The following is a 14,045-nucleotide window of genomic DNA, read 5'->3' as shown; positions in this document are numbered from 1 at the left end:
GTCAGAGCAGCATCAGTCCCACTGCATGGCTGGAGGACACCTGGACAGACAACAGACACCTGCAAAACATTCATGGGTCCTAACAGATGAACTTGGGAACTCATTCTGGTTCTGAGTAGCTATAAATTCTGTCATGGTGAGCCCTGACAAAGTGTTAGAAGCAGTGCTGAATTACACTCTGGGGACTGGAATGTAATGAATTTTGTTCTCATATAGTTATGTGCACTTTATTACATCCAATCCTTTATTCCCAATAATGGCATTTTCTACGTTTTGACTGTATTGTGAGTTCTGTATGAATGAGTTGTTTTTCTCAAAAGCTGTTCAGCTATTTACATATAATAGCTGCTGTCCTGTATCTTCTCTAATACCTGAATTATAACAAAAGTGTCAGTCCTGTCTGCACCATGTGTGTCCGTACAAACAGAATGAAAGCCCAGTCTGAAACCCAAGTCTGTGAGGGTTTTGGGACCTGCTGCATGGAGATTTGTTGGTTGCTGTTGGCACAGTGCCTGCTCAGTGCCAAGTTCCCCACGAAGTGTGACTAATGTCCATTATGCACAGCTTGTGCCATCTCCCTTGTCCCTCCCACGGGGCCGTGGAGAGTGCTGGCTTCTGCTGAGAGCATCGCTCGGTGCATTTCATCAGATGCACCCTGTGGAAAAGTCTGGCTGTGTGGTGTCCTGGCATAACTTAAGCTCTTAGTTTCAACTCAGGCTGTGAGAAAGCTTTATAGGTTTATTCACAAGTTTTAATTTTGTATCAGCATTTGTCTTGCACTAGAGGAAGACAATTTTATTCTGGAGCTGTAGGCACATAGCAGTACCATGGGGAGTCTTACAGCTGAAATGAGTTCTTGCATCTGATTTAATTTTCTTGGCTCTGGTTTTAATGATGAGAGGCACTGGTGGAGATTGGGCATGGTCTGCTCAGAGCACCTGCAGTCAGGTATGGCCAGACTCAGGAATGTCTCGGTGCCTCGTTGTAACCACTCTGAATGTCCTCGTGTCATCCCCAGCCAGTCAGCTGTGAATGTAAAGTCTAGGTCAGGTCTTTGCCTACCAGATCTTCCATTTGACAATAAGAACTCAGACTGGAGAGGAATCCAGATCACAAACAAATTTGGGCTGTGCTGGAAGGTCACGAGTTTCTCCCTTTCTCCAGAGAAATTGCACAGAGTCCCAGAATGGTTTGTGTTGGACAGAACCTTAAAAGCTCATCCCATTCCCAGCCCATGCACGGCAGGGCCATCTCCCAGTGTCCCAGGAGCTGCCAGCCCCAATGTCCAGCCTGGCCTTGGGCACTGCCAGGGATCCAGGGGCAGCCCCAGCTGCTCTGGGCACCCTGTGCCAGGGCCTGCCCACCCTGCCAGGGAACAATCCCTGCCCAAGATCCCATCCAGCCCTGCCCTCTGCCACTGGCAGCCATTCCCTGGCTCCTGGCCCTGCAGCCCTTGGCAATTGTCTCTCTCCACCTTTGCTGCGGCTCCTTCGGGCCCTGCGAGGCCACAGGGAGCTGAGGCCAAAGCTTCTCCTGTCCGGGCTGAGCAATGGCAGCTGTGGCAGCCTTTCCTGGCAGCAGAGCTGCTCCGTCCCTCTGCTCATCCTGGAGCCTCCTCTGGGCCGGCTGCATCCAGCCCTGCACCCCTCAGCATCCCTCACTGCTTCCCATGCTGGTGACCAAGTTCCCTGGTTCTTTCTTGGCTCCTTGATGGAAAACAGAAAGGCTCCCCCTCACTGTGTCCATTTTGCTCAAGAGTAATCAAAAGTTGATTTTGGTGTATCTGGGGCTTGGTGATATCTGGAAATGTGAATGTGATGAACTCCAAGAATGGAGGAAAGCTGTTCATCTAGACACAGAATGTTTAACCCTGCAGACTTGTCCTGTGCCCTTCTAAGCACACCAGACTTTCTGGTAGAAGCCCCATGTGCAGGGCAATGTATTTCACCTCTTTTTTATCTTTCCAGGGAGATGGTGAAAGGGTCATGATAATAACTGGGCCCAACATGGGAGGGAAGAGCTCCTACATCAAGCAAGTGGCACTGATCACAATCATGGCACAGATTGGCTCTTTTGTTCCTGCAGAAGAGGCTACAATTGGTGTTGTGGATGCAATTTTTACCAGGTAACCGCTCAAAACTGGAATTGCTACTGTGGCACAGGGTGTGTGTATCAAAGTATCATTTAATTTTTCATTTAGAATTTGAGAATTTATACCTGAAGTTTCCCTTTTAATTTTTATTTTAAAGGCACATTAGGTTCATTGCTGGGTTTTGATTCCAGTTTTTTGGTAAACTCTGGTACTTGTTTTGTAATCTTTGAATCTTCAAAGGGTAAGAATTTTAATGTGTCTACCTTTATTAACATACAGGTATCTAGCTTACCTGCCTGAATGGATATCTCAGCCAAATTTATGCTGCTGGGTGGTGGCCAAATGCTTCCCCTAGAATGAAAATCATGTCACATTTCCTGCTGTTAAGTTCTGTTATGTATACTCAAAATATTACAGACTGAAAATTTTGGGCTGCATATATTGTATGCTTAATCTCCTTCCTGTACCATCAGTCCTAATCATACTTACTCCTCACTTGATGTCCTTTTAAGAATGAATAATGAAAGTTACATGAAGTTTATTTCACTGTCTCATTCTTGAGACATTGCTGAGTAATTTGTAAAAATTATCAGTAGAGTCAAAACTCTGTATATTGTAATCTAATATGCTGCTAGGGTTTATTGCCCTGTTTCTCCCCTTTTTTCTTTAATAATTACTTTAATCAGTCAAAGTTTAGTGTTACTGGTGGTATTTGAGATGGATTTTCATGTGTGGTTACAAGTTTCACAGGTGCTTAAGCTAGAACTTTTGGAAATTCCTGTTCTGTGATGGCTCTGTGCATTCCAGAGGTAACTTTTAATCAAGAGCCTGAAGTACTGCTCACCTGCAATTGCTTCATCCTATAAAAGTGTTGTGTTCTTACTTTATGTCAGGACAAAAACAAATGAAAATCACACCTTGGTTTGGGTCTGAGCACATTAGCAGACAATTTGCACCCTCTTCCCAGAAGGAACTGGAGATAAGAATTCAAAATGTTCCAGTGTTTTCCCCACCCTGTGTTGGAAGTAATGGACTGGGTGATGGGGGTGAGCATTCCTGTGGGGACACAGAGATACACAGGATTCTGTTACAGAAGGAGCATCACTAAATGTTTGAAGATTATTTTTGTCTTTGTGTTTTGTAGCTGGAGTACTTCACTTGGGTTCACACTCCTTGAATTGTAATCATACAGACGTAAATCAGTTACTCTCAAGCTGAGTATCTGCTTTCCTCTGCTTTTCCTAGACTGTCATTGCAAAGGGATGATTTCTGCAGAAAGTACCAAGAAATATGACACAGCCATGGGGAGAGGCGTTTTGTTTTGTGCCTGCTTGAGAGTGAATAAATTGGTTTTTTATCTGTGTTCCACCTGTTCCCCAGTGTACTTCCCTGATTCCACTTCGCTTTTCTCTGTATTAGAATAAAACCCAAATACTTTTCATAACTTTTCTGATAAAGCAGCGTGGTCAGAGGTAAAACTTCTGCTTTCAGAATTAACACCCAAGCAGACACAGTGTTTTTTTTACTCTGTGAGGTTTCAGACCATATAATTCATAGCCCAGTCAGATTCTAACACAGGGAATTGAATTATTTTTTTTTTTCTCCTTGTCTATATTAGTTTTGGAAGCTCAGCTGGATGTGCCATTCCTCATTTAATGTGATATGTGTCAAACACCAGATGAATATGTGGAAGAATTACTGAAATTCTTGTAATTGCACCAGCAATTAAGAGTAAACTAATTGACACAATATTAATCAGGAAGAAATTGATAATACATTATTAAGATAGAAGTAGTCAAGCATCAGTTAAAAGGTAACAGGAAAAAAAAAAGGAGAAAAGGAACAGGTTAGAAGATTCAGCTCAAGAACTACAGAGACCATCCAAGAAGGAGTCTTTTTGTTGGTTTGGGGTTTTTTTTTTTGGTAGGTCTTGTTTTTTTTCAGGATTCTGGGGAAGATCCTAAACTCTGTCAGCCTGTCAGGCAGGTTAATGTGGTGTGGCCTTCATGGAGCTTCTCAGCCATAGGAAGTTACCCTTGAAATAGTTTTTAATGCCTGGTTTGAGGAAAGAACCAATAAATCAGCTGCCACATATTAGGTTCTGCTTGAGGTTTAATGCTTTTTTCTGAAGTCTTAGGTTTTGCCCTTTACTCTCCTATGGTCAGGAATGACCTGGAAGAAATCAGAGACTTTCTCTGAACTCCCACTCAATTTTGCCTTTTGTTTTGTTTTGTTTTGTTTTCTGTGCTTTTTTCTGCAGGTAGCTTTTGTTTGGATTTTTTTTTAAAATATTATTAATTTTTTTTTTTTAATGATAGCAGCTATGTGGACCTCCTTTCTGCTCTGCCACCCCAGGCCAAAAGGTCTTGCTGAAAAAAGCGTGAATTTCCATTTTGTTGTCGTTAGCTTCAACGCATTTTTAATCCTTTAAAAAGGCGAGGTGGGAAGGAGAGGGTCTCCAGGGTACTTGATGAGTGCTGTGGTGATGTTTTGGGGGATGCAGGGAGGGATCAGTCAGTGTGCTGTGCAGGCTGGCTCCATCAGGGGCTCTGTGCACCAGGATTACCAGGAGTTTTACGTGATAAAACCTTTTCCAGTTTACTGTTTTATCCTGCAGTCTTGGTTTTGGTTGTTTTTTTTTTTTGCTTTGTAGACTGCATCTTCCAAGTATGAATTTATATAGGTTTAAGGGATTTGTATCCCCAGGATTTGTGTCTTGTTTTCCAAGTAGAGTTTCCATGGAAATTGAAAGGTTGCTACTATGGTTATTCCTTGTGATATATCTGCTTATATAGGAGAGCATCTCTAAATTGACTTTAAATACTGGATTACATTAAATATTTTTAAAGATGCAAGAGGAATTGCTTACAGGTAGAGTGAAGATAGGAATGATCTTTCTTCATTCCTGGGGAGATAAGACAGGGGACAGTGCTGAGCCTAGCCCAGACTAGGGGGAGGACACAGGATTTTGAGGATGTTTGCTAGTTAGTATTTTCTTCTTTATATTTTTCCTTCTCCAATGAGGCATAATGTTTTCTTGCAATCTTTTCTTAAAGAATTTCAATTTAATCAGTGGCATTCTATTTTAAAAAATTTAGAAGTATTTTGAAGAGGTTGACATCCCATCTATATTGCCTTTAAATGGGACTTGGATGTTTAATTCTCTGATGTTCGAAAATTCCCATCCAAGTTTCTCTATGCAGTAAGTGGGTTCATTTTCTACTTTAAAATTAACCTTTAGTTTTTGTTAGTTCTACTTCAGTCATTCAGACACTGAAATTAATACTCTGTTTCTGTGTGTGTTTGAGTGGGGAGACAAAGGCAGGGTGGACATCAGTGTATGGAGGAATTAATGACAAGAATTCTGCTGGGCTAATCCTGCTCTTGGGAGGGGTGGTGTTCAGCTGCTGGAGAAAGCTGACCTCCACAGAGGTCCCTCTTCTGATCAATTATTGATAGAATTTCCCATTGCTAGGAGGCTTTATCCTGCTTCCTGTGGGCCAGCAGCAGCTGCTGATGAGGGTCCATGTTCCAGATTGGGAGGGAGAAGGAGAATGCTGGAGCCCTTTGAAGGCAAAACATCTTCAAATAAACGAGCTAATTAACAGTTCAGATTACCAAGTGCCTTCAGGACTTTGAGAATCATTTCTTGGCCATCACAAGCTGCCATCAGAAGGAATCCCATGAAGGAGAGCAACCTCTGCCAGTGCCAGGTGGTGGTGCAGGGACGGAGTAATTTCCTTCCTAGAGCACTTACCTGCCTGGGTTTCTGTGTTGAAATAAGAGCTGCTTTCACTTCCTTCAGGGAGCTAGCACAGTCACTGCAGTGACCCACAACTTCCTGTGAGCTTTCATCTCAGCCAGGCTGGGAATGCTGTTAAAAGTGCAGCTTCAGGTGTCTGAACTCAGAGAGTGCCCTGTGCTTCAAATTGTTTTTTGGAGAACTGCCTCTTGCAGGTGGTCTGCCTCAGACTGAAAGGAGCAAGTACAGGCATCACTAAGATGCATGTAGATTATCCTCTCGTGTACTTGGTCTCTCTTTAGAGTTTTCTTGCTGTTTACAGGCTCTGAGCATGACTTCAGTCCTCATGGTGTCAAACTCTGGGGTTGTCTGTGGGGTGCAGGGGAGGCTGGCACTGCAAGTGGTGTGCAGGTGCTGGCTGCATGGGGGAGCTGCAGGTCAGCGTTTGCAGTGTCACCTGCACTTGGAGACAGCCGTCTTGGGATGGTCCCTTCACATCACATCATCTGCAGTTAGAGGTGAAGAACTTTCTTCTGCATTTTCTCCTTGTGAGAGATGATCTCAATGCATTTTTAACATGGAGGGCGCTCCTCAGTGCTGACTCTGCAGTGAGGAGGTGCTCACTTCTTTCAGATTCCACTGTATATTGGAAAAGGTGGGAAAACAGATGGTGATTGTTCACCCTGGCTAGGGAGGGATGTTCTGTAATTCTTGTATTACACATCTCTGTATAGAGTCCCTCAGACATGGCCTTGATGGAATCCTGGATCTGTGTGTCCCAGCGCTGAAGTTACACCACTGTTTTGGTATTTTGTAATTTGTTGTTCTTGTTGAACATGTGTAAAAGCTGTTTGTTCAATTAATTACAGAGTGCAAAAATCTTTGGACAGCTGAGCACTGAAATCATGGAGGAGTAACCCTCATCCTGGCCTTAGCTGGGTCACATAAATTCCAGCCACCAAGGTCCAGTCCCAGCCATGTACCTTGCAGTGCCTTTTCTGAGTTGGTTGATGGGTTCAGTAAAGGGAAGGGATTTTGATCACTTTAAGCAACAACAGAACAACTGAGAGCCTTGCCAATTGAAGGTGGAGTTGAAAATGTCATTTGAGGTCCATGGGAGTGTCAGCTATGTCCTCCCAGCTGTGGCCTGAGGTGACACAGCTCAGGTGATGAGCACACCCCTTTGCAGGCTCTAGGAAAACGTGTCCTCACAGGCTGTGTCCTCCCTTGAGAGGACCCCTGGCTGTGTGCATGACTCAGTTTGCCACAGGAGTGTCACTGACCAGGGGTGGGGCAGTCCCAGAGCAGGGGCTGCAGCTCCTCCCGAGGGCAGCTCCCATCTCTGCTCCCTGGGACAGGGACAGGACCCAGGAGCAGCTGGAGCTGGGCCAGGGATTTGGGATGGACATCAGGAAAGGCTCTTCCCCCAGAGGTGCTGGCACTGCCCAGGCTCCCCAGGGAATGGGCACAGCCCCGAGGCTGCCAGAGCTCCAGGAGAGCTTGGACAGAGCTCCAGGGATGGCCAGGGGGATTGCTGGGGGGTCTGGGCAGGGCAGGGTGGCACTGGGTGATCCCTGGGGGTCCCTCCCAGCTCTGGGGATTCTGGTCAGTCCAGCCTGGATATTTCACCCAGCTGAGCCTGTTTTTGTGTGACACTCTGCCTTGGAGGCACCCCAGAAGTGCCCATCAGATAATCCTTCTTTTCCAGAGGAGTGAGGAACGCTCTCTGCTCCTGCCTGCCCAGTGTTTGGACAGAGGGACCGTGCTTGTTTTTTACTTGCTATGCATTCCAGGTTAAAGGAAAAGCAATGTTACTTACACATGTACCTGGCTTAACATGGTGGTACTGATGAGAGTCAGTCTCTCTTTGTCTCTGGGGAGCTGCTGGAGCAGCCAAGACATTTCCTCTGAGTCCCTCCAAGTGGGAGCTCGGTGCTGTTCTGCCAGCTGGGGGCTGTACTTCCCTTGCTGTGCCGCTGCTCAGGTGGGATCTTCAGCTCGTCTGAATCCACTCCAAACAGGTGTGGCCCATTCCACTGCACGCTCACCTGGGAGACAGCATAATGGCATTAAAAAATAAACCAGTGTTTGAATGCCTGCCTGAGTGGTGTGCCTGGTGCTGCTGTCTCCATCATCCTGTGAGCAGGGAGCCACATCAGGCACACGCACTTGGATCCACAGACATGGGAGAGGAAGAGGCATTTCTCCATCCCAAAGTGACATTTCTGGTAGGATTTGCCTACAGGCCTTGTGGATCCTCTCACATTTTTTTCCTGTGCCTTGACTGTTGTCACCTAAAAGAGATTTATGGGGCAGAAAAATAAGGGAATGTTTGTGGCTGTGTCCCTGTAGGCTTGTGCAGGATGCATGGAGCCCTCAGCCTCTTCCCCATATCTGGAAAGAATTGCTGTTAAGGCTCAGAGGATGGTTTAGAGATGGAAGATTTCTTCAAAGCAAACGGAAAAAAAACCCAAGCAAACTCAGTCCTCATTATTCCAGACTTCTGGAGAGGCCATTAAACAAGCCATAGTACTTTCTTCTGTACGGTTTATTAAAATGTCTGTTTTTCTGATCTGTAAATGGTGGAATTACTCTCCAAAAGGTCAGGCCTTGTAATAGATGTATTGTGAGTGTTGCCTCCCTGAATGCATTTACAGCTATTTAATTCTGACAACTTGACAAAGTCATATTACTGTTTCACAAGTGTGTGGTGCTGAAAGAAACAAGCAGACAAACATTTTATTTTAACTGGATGGAATGTGCATACCTATGGCATTATCACAAATTTCAGTAAGGTTTAAAGTCATGATGGAAAGCAACTATTGTATGAATATTGCCCCAAGCATTTGGGCAATTGACTTGGGATGCTTGTATTTTATTTTTTCTTTTCTTCATTGAAACACCGCCATCATTCAAGCTTGAAAGATACTTAAAATGACATGATTTACTTTAGATTACTTTTAGATTTACTTTCAGGTTAAAATGTCCCAAGGCTTTCTGAGAGTATATTTTGTAAGAACTCCTGAGAAGATCAGAAAGCACAGGATGGAGCGGGCATGTGAAGCAGGCAGAGGAATGTTTGTGTCAAACTGGGAACTGAGTGGAAGATGTTTTCCACGTGCTTTTTGCAATACATTGAGGTGAATCACGTGAGAACAAAAGCAAAATAATACTCCTAGGTGTTGATGGATGTAATTATTCCGTTGATGTAACCTCTCGTGGAAAAACGAATTCTCAACTTTTTGTAACTAGGCAAACCATGTTACACTTGATTTCATTCAGCCAGTTTCATTGACTTATCAAAAGGGAGCTGCACAGGAGAAATAGTTGTATTTAAAATAATAAATAAGTAACAAGCTCCATTATTAGAAATGGTCTGATTTGCATAGGAATAGGCAAATATGGCCTCTCATTTTTATATCACTTGTAATTTTTTTTGGTTTTAACTCTAAAGAACAGAGTCTACATTAAAAAAAAAAAAAATACATATCCTGGCTTCCGTTTATTTCTTTATGAAGCTGTAATGATTTATTTGAGGCTTACAGGGTAAGATTATGAAAATAATTTTTCCTAGAAATACGAGTTAAAATCACAACACCTCAGACAAATGAAGACAGTTATCTAGTCAGCTTCTTCATAATCATAAAAATCTAGGCTGTGAAACCAGTGGGGAGGTGACAGCAGTGCTTGGCAGGTTCTGCAGGTGTGTACAGAAATCACCAGGAGATTGATTGCTGAGACAAAACTGTGGAGGAGTTTATCTCAGCTGAGCCACTTGTTTGTACATAACCTGGTTTTGACCAGAACTTTGGAGACTTTTTTTGTTCAAATTCTTTAAACCTGAAAACAAATGTTTAAATCATTCCGATCTTCCTTTGGAGAAAAAAAAATAAAATAGAACAAATAGAGCAAAGTCTCTCAATTTGCCTGAGCAGTTAGGCTCTGAAAGATAATGGTCAGAAAATTAAGAAATCAAAGGTACTTTTTCAGATCTTTGTTTATTTTGTATGTATGTGGTAATGCTTAGTGGTTCTGCCATGTACATTGATTTATTTATTGTGCAGAAAAGTAGGGAGCAGTTCTCACAAAGCAATCCCAAGTGAATGGCAAGACCACATGAGAATTTTATATACTGACATGCCAAAAAAGTATTGTTTGTATTGAAAGCACAATGAGTCAGACAAACAGAACTTTTAGCTGTCAATAACCCCAAAGTAATTTTCAGAAATGTTACTTCTTTATGGCACAGTAATTTGTTTCATTTTGTTCCTCCTTAATTGTATTTTTGTTTACTGCCAGAGTAACAAGAATTACTTAAGCCTTTCATTTATGCTCACAATCAATCATGTAATTGCACCTCTGGGGTAAATTGTTCCCATCTTTCGGGGAAGAACAGGGTGCTGTATTAAGTACATTGCACCATTATCACGTGGAGATAGCTTTGGTTTGGATTTTAAAAAAAAACAAAAGAATACGCGAAAGTTGTAGTTAGCGTTGTTAGATTGAAGAACTATTTTGTTTTTTTTTTTCTAGAAAAGTTGTGTCTTGGACATATCACAGTACATTTGAGCTGTAACTGCTTCTGACAGTGTTCTGTGGCTCTGTAGGAACAAGTTAAGCCAGGCTGTGCATGTATCTGTAGCTAATTTGGTTTCATGTCTCTGTTCATTTCACAGAAGCATGCATCTGCAGTGTGAGGTTTGCATCTTTTATACATGGAATAATGCCATATTCAACCAGACAGCCTTTGGGGTGTGCATACATGGTGTTGGGCAAGGTCTGAGTACCCTTTGTGCAGGGGCTGGGATGGGCCCTGGGGATCCATCTCGGTCCGTGCAGGGCAGGGATGCACACTCAGGAGGCGCAGAGGATTTCCCCAGCGTGCTGCATGGGGCCATGGGAGGAGGAAATCTGCCTGCAGAGCTCACCAGCTGTTTTACAGTCAGGCTGAGTGGTTGTATTTACCTTTCTGAAACTCTTCCATCCTATGACTTGACCCAGTCACAGCTGGAATTGGATTGTCCTTGGCGTCCACAGGTCTAAAGGGGAAAAGTTCACTTGTGCTAAGTGCTTCAGCCATTGTCCCTGTTGCTATAGTTCCTTTAATCCCTCCTGACCTCAATCCTTCAGCTACAAATGGACATTAACTTAATTACCTTGAGTTCCCTCCCTGGTGTCCACAGCAGTGAGTGCAAACCTGTGCGTATTTGGGGGTCTCTGTTTCTTCACTTTCTTCTGGCTAATACTTATGGCTCTTGAAGAAACACCCTAATTTGAGTATCTGCTCTTAAAATTTATCATTTATTGCAAAATGTTTGCATTCACAAGCTGGTCTTTCTCTTGACCATCAGTGACATTTACACTGATAATTTAAGAGTGGTGTGTTTGCCCTAGGCAATGTAACAAGTATTTTTAAGGAGTTCAGATGTTACTGAGAGTATCATTGCTTAATTTCAGAAAGCAAGTTTACTGGGTGTTCCTCACTAGGTAATGTAACATAACCTTTTGCAATAACCGAGTTTCTGTTAGTCTATAAAATCTTGGAAAGGGGGGTGCTGGTAGCTTCTTGTCACTCAGGGTCTGCACTGACTGACAGGGATTCTATCCTTGCAGCTCAGAACTACCTGTTTGGTCAGTCCAGCTAAAGCTTTTGAAAAAATTGAGTCCATGGCTGTTTTCCTTTCCTTTGGCTTTCAGAATTTAAAAAAAAATCAAATAAAGAAAAAAAAATCAATGCACTTCCCATCTTGAAAGTTAATCCTGTTAGAAATGTTTCTTTTAAAACGCTAGGGTAGTGGTGTGTGCAGCATTCCCCTGTGGCCAGCCTAGAAGGAAAGCAGGATTTCAGTGATTATTTGTTCTGGCTGCTTCAGTTACTTTGTGATAGTGAGAAGGGGAAAAAAAGATGTAAAAACCACTGTGAAACTGAGTTTTGAAATAACTTTGGAATCGCTTTTTTTTTCTAGGATAATGCAAACTTTGTATGCCTCAGAGTCGTTTAATATCTTCATTAATCTCTCAGTGACTGAGAGTATCACGTATCTACAATAATGTACGAGACAAAAATGTATTTTACATGGAATGCATTCTATCAGGCTTCTCAACAGCTGTTCTCCTAAATTAGGTAACACACCATTGGTATTTCTTCATTTAAATTTGCAGATAAGTAGTTGTAGAAATGGTTGAGCACGTGTGCATGTAGACTGAAACCAGGTTTATGTCATGAGCATCCATCCTTTGATTCCTTGTCATCATCCACGTAACTTGGCACACTTCTTATAAGTCACCATGAATAATGCAAAAATAATAACTATCCTGATAGCCATGCTTTCTGTCACACTTATTTTTTTTTCCCTAATTCTGTAATTACAGCTTCTGTAAATTATTTTTTTTCTTACTGTCAGTTTTTGGTTTGCATCAGTGAGATCTTGATGGAAATGAAGAGGACGATGTACCAGTAGGTTGTGGGGGAGTGTGAAGCATTATTTTCTTGCCAGTGAGCTGTTAGAAATTTGCACATGCAGTCTCCTGAGGGATTACTTAATACATCTCAGTTGTCCTGCCCATCCCTGGTGGGCTGCCTGTCCCCACTGCCCCGGCCACACCGCTCTGCTGAGCACAGACAGGCTGTGGAGAACCAGGAAAGGCAGCAGCACATCTAATCCTCCCTTCTTGTAAACTGGTTATTTTAATTTAAATTACTCCTGTGCAAATGCAGTTGATCTTTGAAATGACATTTCAAAGGGGTTTGTGTGAGGGAGTGAGTGGAATTGTAAAGTTGCATTATGAATTTATTTTATTCATGGTGTTCTCAGTGTTACCTTTGAATCACAGAAAGTGGTTTTTTGTTGGTGCTGAGAGTGTTGTACACCTTATTCTTGGAGAAAAGAATAATTTTCTTTGAATATTAATTGTTCTTGAATTAGGTTTATTCTTCTGCAACAGGTTCCATTTTTGCAGTGTTTTAGGTGAGCTTTGTAATATCAGATGGATAAGTTTAAGCTTGGTGTTTTTTCCCAGCATTAAGTAATCTCTAGAGTAGGACTCAGTAGCACTGGGCTGTTGACAGCTGTGTGAAAATCAGGCTCTAGGGAATGGCTTTGCAGTCTTGTTTTCTGGGATTCACATGGTGGAATGTAGCTGGGTTTTGTTACCACTGTGAGCTCCTGGGCTGCTTGTTCATTTTCACAGACCGTGTGAGAGACCCACAGTAGAATAAAAGGAGAATGGACTTCCTGGGGCCCACAGTGTGATCCTGAAACCAATCCAGCTCTGAGAGCTCGTGGGTAACTCCTTTTGACAGGTAGCACAGTTATATCCTCTAACTTACTCTCTGAAAACTAATTTACAAAACATTGCCTCTCTATTGTCTTTTTTCTGAGGCCTTTGACAGGAGTCTTTGCTACTTGAACTGAGCACAGAAAAGAGATAATCCATCCTCTTTTTTTTTTTTTTTTTTAAGTTTGCATAATAAATGTGTTGAACACCATAAGATGAAGAGCTTTTAATTTTGCAAGATTTGGTTGGCTGTCAAAGAGACATTAAAACAAGTGTTTTCCAGCCAAATTACATCTGCTGAGGAGTGATGGATCCAAAGAGACACTGCTCACACTGCCTGTCTGCATGTTCCTCATGGGCAGGATGGGAGGGGAGGAATTTAATGTATAAAATGTATAAAAAAAAAACATTTAGGAGGAGATCTGCAATAAAATGTGTATTCAGAACCTCTGAGTCTTGGAGAAGTTTGGTGGGGTTTATTATGGCTGTTTTAAATGTGAAAAAAAAACAACAAAAAAAGGGTTGTTTAGGCAATAGTTTTTGTGACTCAACAACTTAATTGTGTCAGGAATAATAGAGCATAAAGTTAGGGAGCAGTGCATTGCTGCAAATTAACTGTTAGTTTTATAAATGCAATCATCCACTAGGACAGTTATTCCTGCTTATTTCTGGGATAACAGTGCTCAGCATGTACGTTCAAAAAAACAAGTACAATTCTTCTAGTATAAAGGACAGAGGCAGAAAGAACAATTTTATCCATTTTCAAAGGATGACATTTGAGAGGTTTTATGTAATTTAAAAATACACTGTTTTTTTAATCTGTAGTTAAGCCCGAGCTGGATTTGAATGTTTTAAGATGCTGGAAAGAAAAACTTCTTTTCCAGCTGTCTTTAACAACAAGAGAAAGATAATACTAATTTCTCTTTGTATCTT

The 14,045-nt window shown here is 42.3% G+C and overlaps 1 protein-coding gene across 1 annotated transcript in view; it reads left to right on the top strand.

The window, feature by feature from the left end:
• The window catches only part of MSH3 (mutS homolog 3), an 85,823-nt gene that overhangs the window by 66,177 nt on the left and 5,601 nt on the right, over window positions 1-14,045 (top strand). Inside the window, exon 20 of the mRNA XM_033511395.1 lies at window positions 1,968-2,125. Coding sequence (XP_033367286.1) covers window positions 1,968-2,125 — 158 coding nt within the window. The remainder of the gene's footprint in view (window positions 1-1,967; window positions 2,126-14,045) is intronic.

This window comes from Parus major, chromosome Z, assembly GCF_001522545.3.
Source record: "Parus major isolate Abel chromosome Z, Parus_major1.1, whole genome shotgun sequence".
Classification (NCBI taxonomy): Eukaryota; Metazoa; Chordata; class Aves; order Passeriformes; family Paridae; genus Parus; species Parus major.
This window is presented reverse-complemented; position numbering and strand designations above follow the sequence as displayed.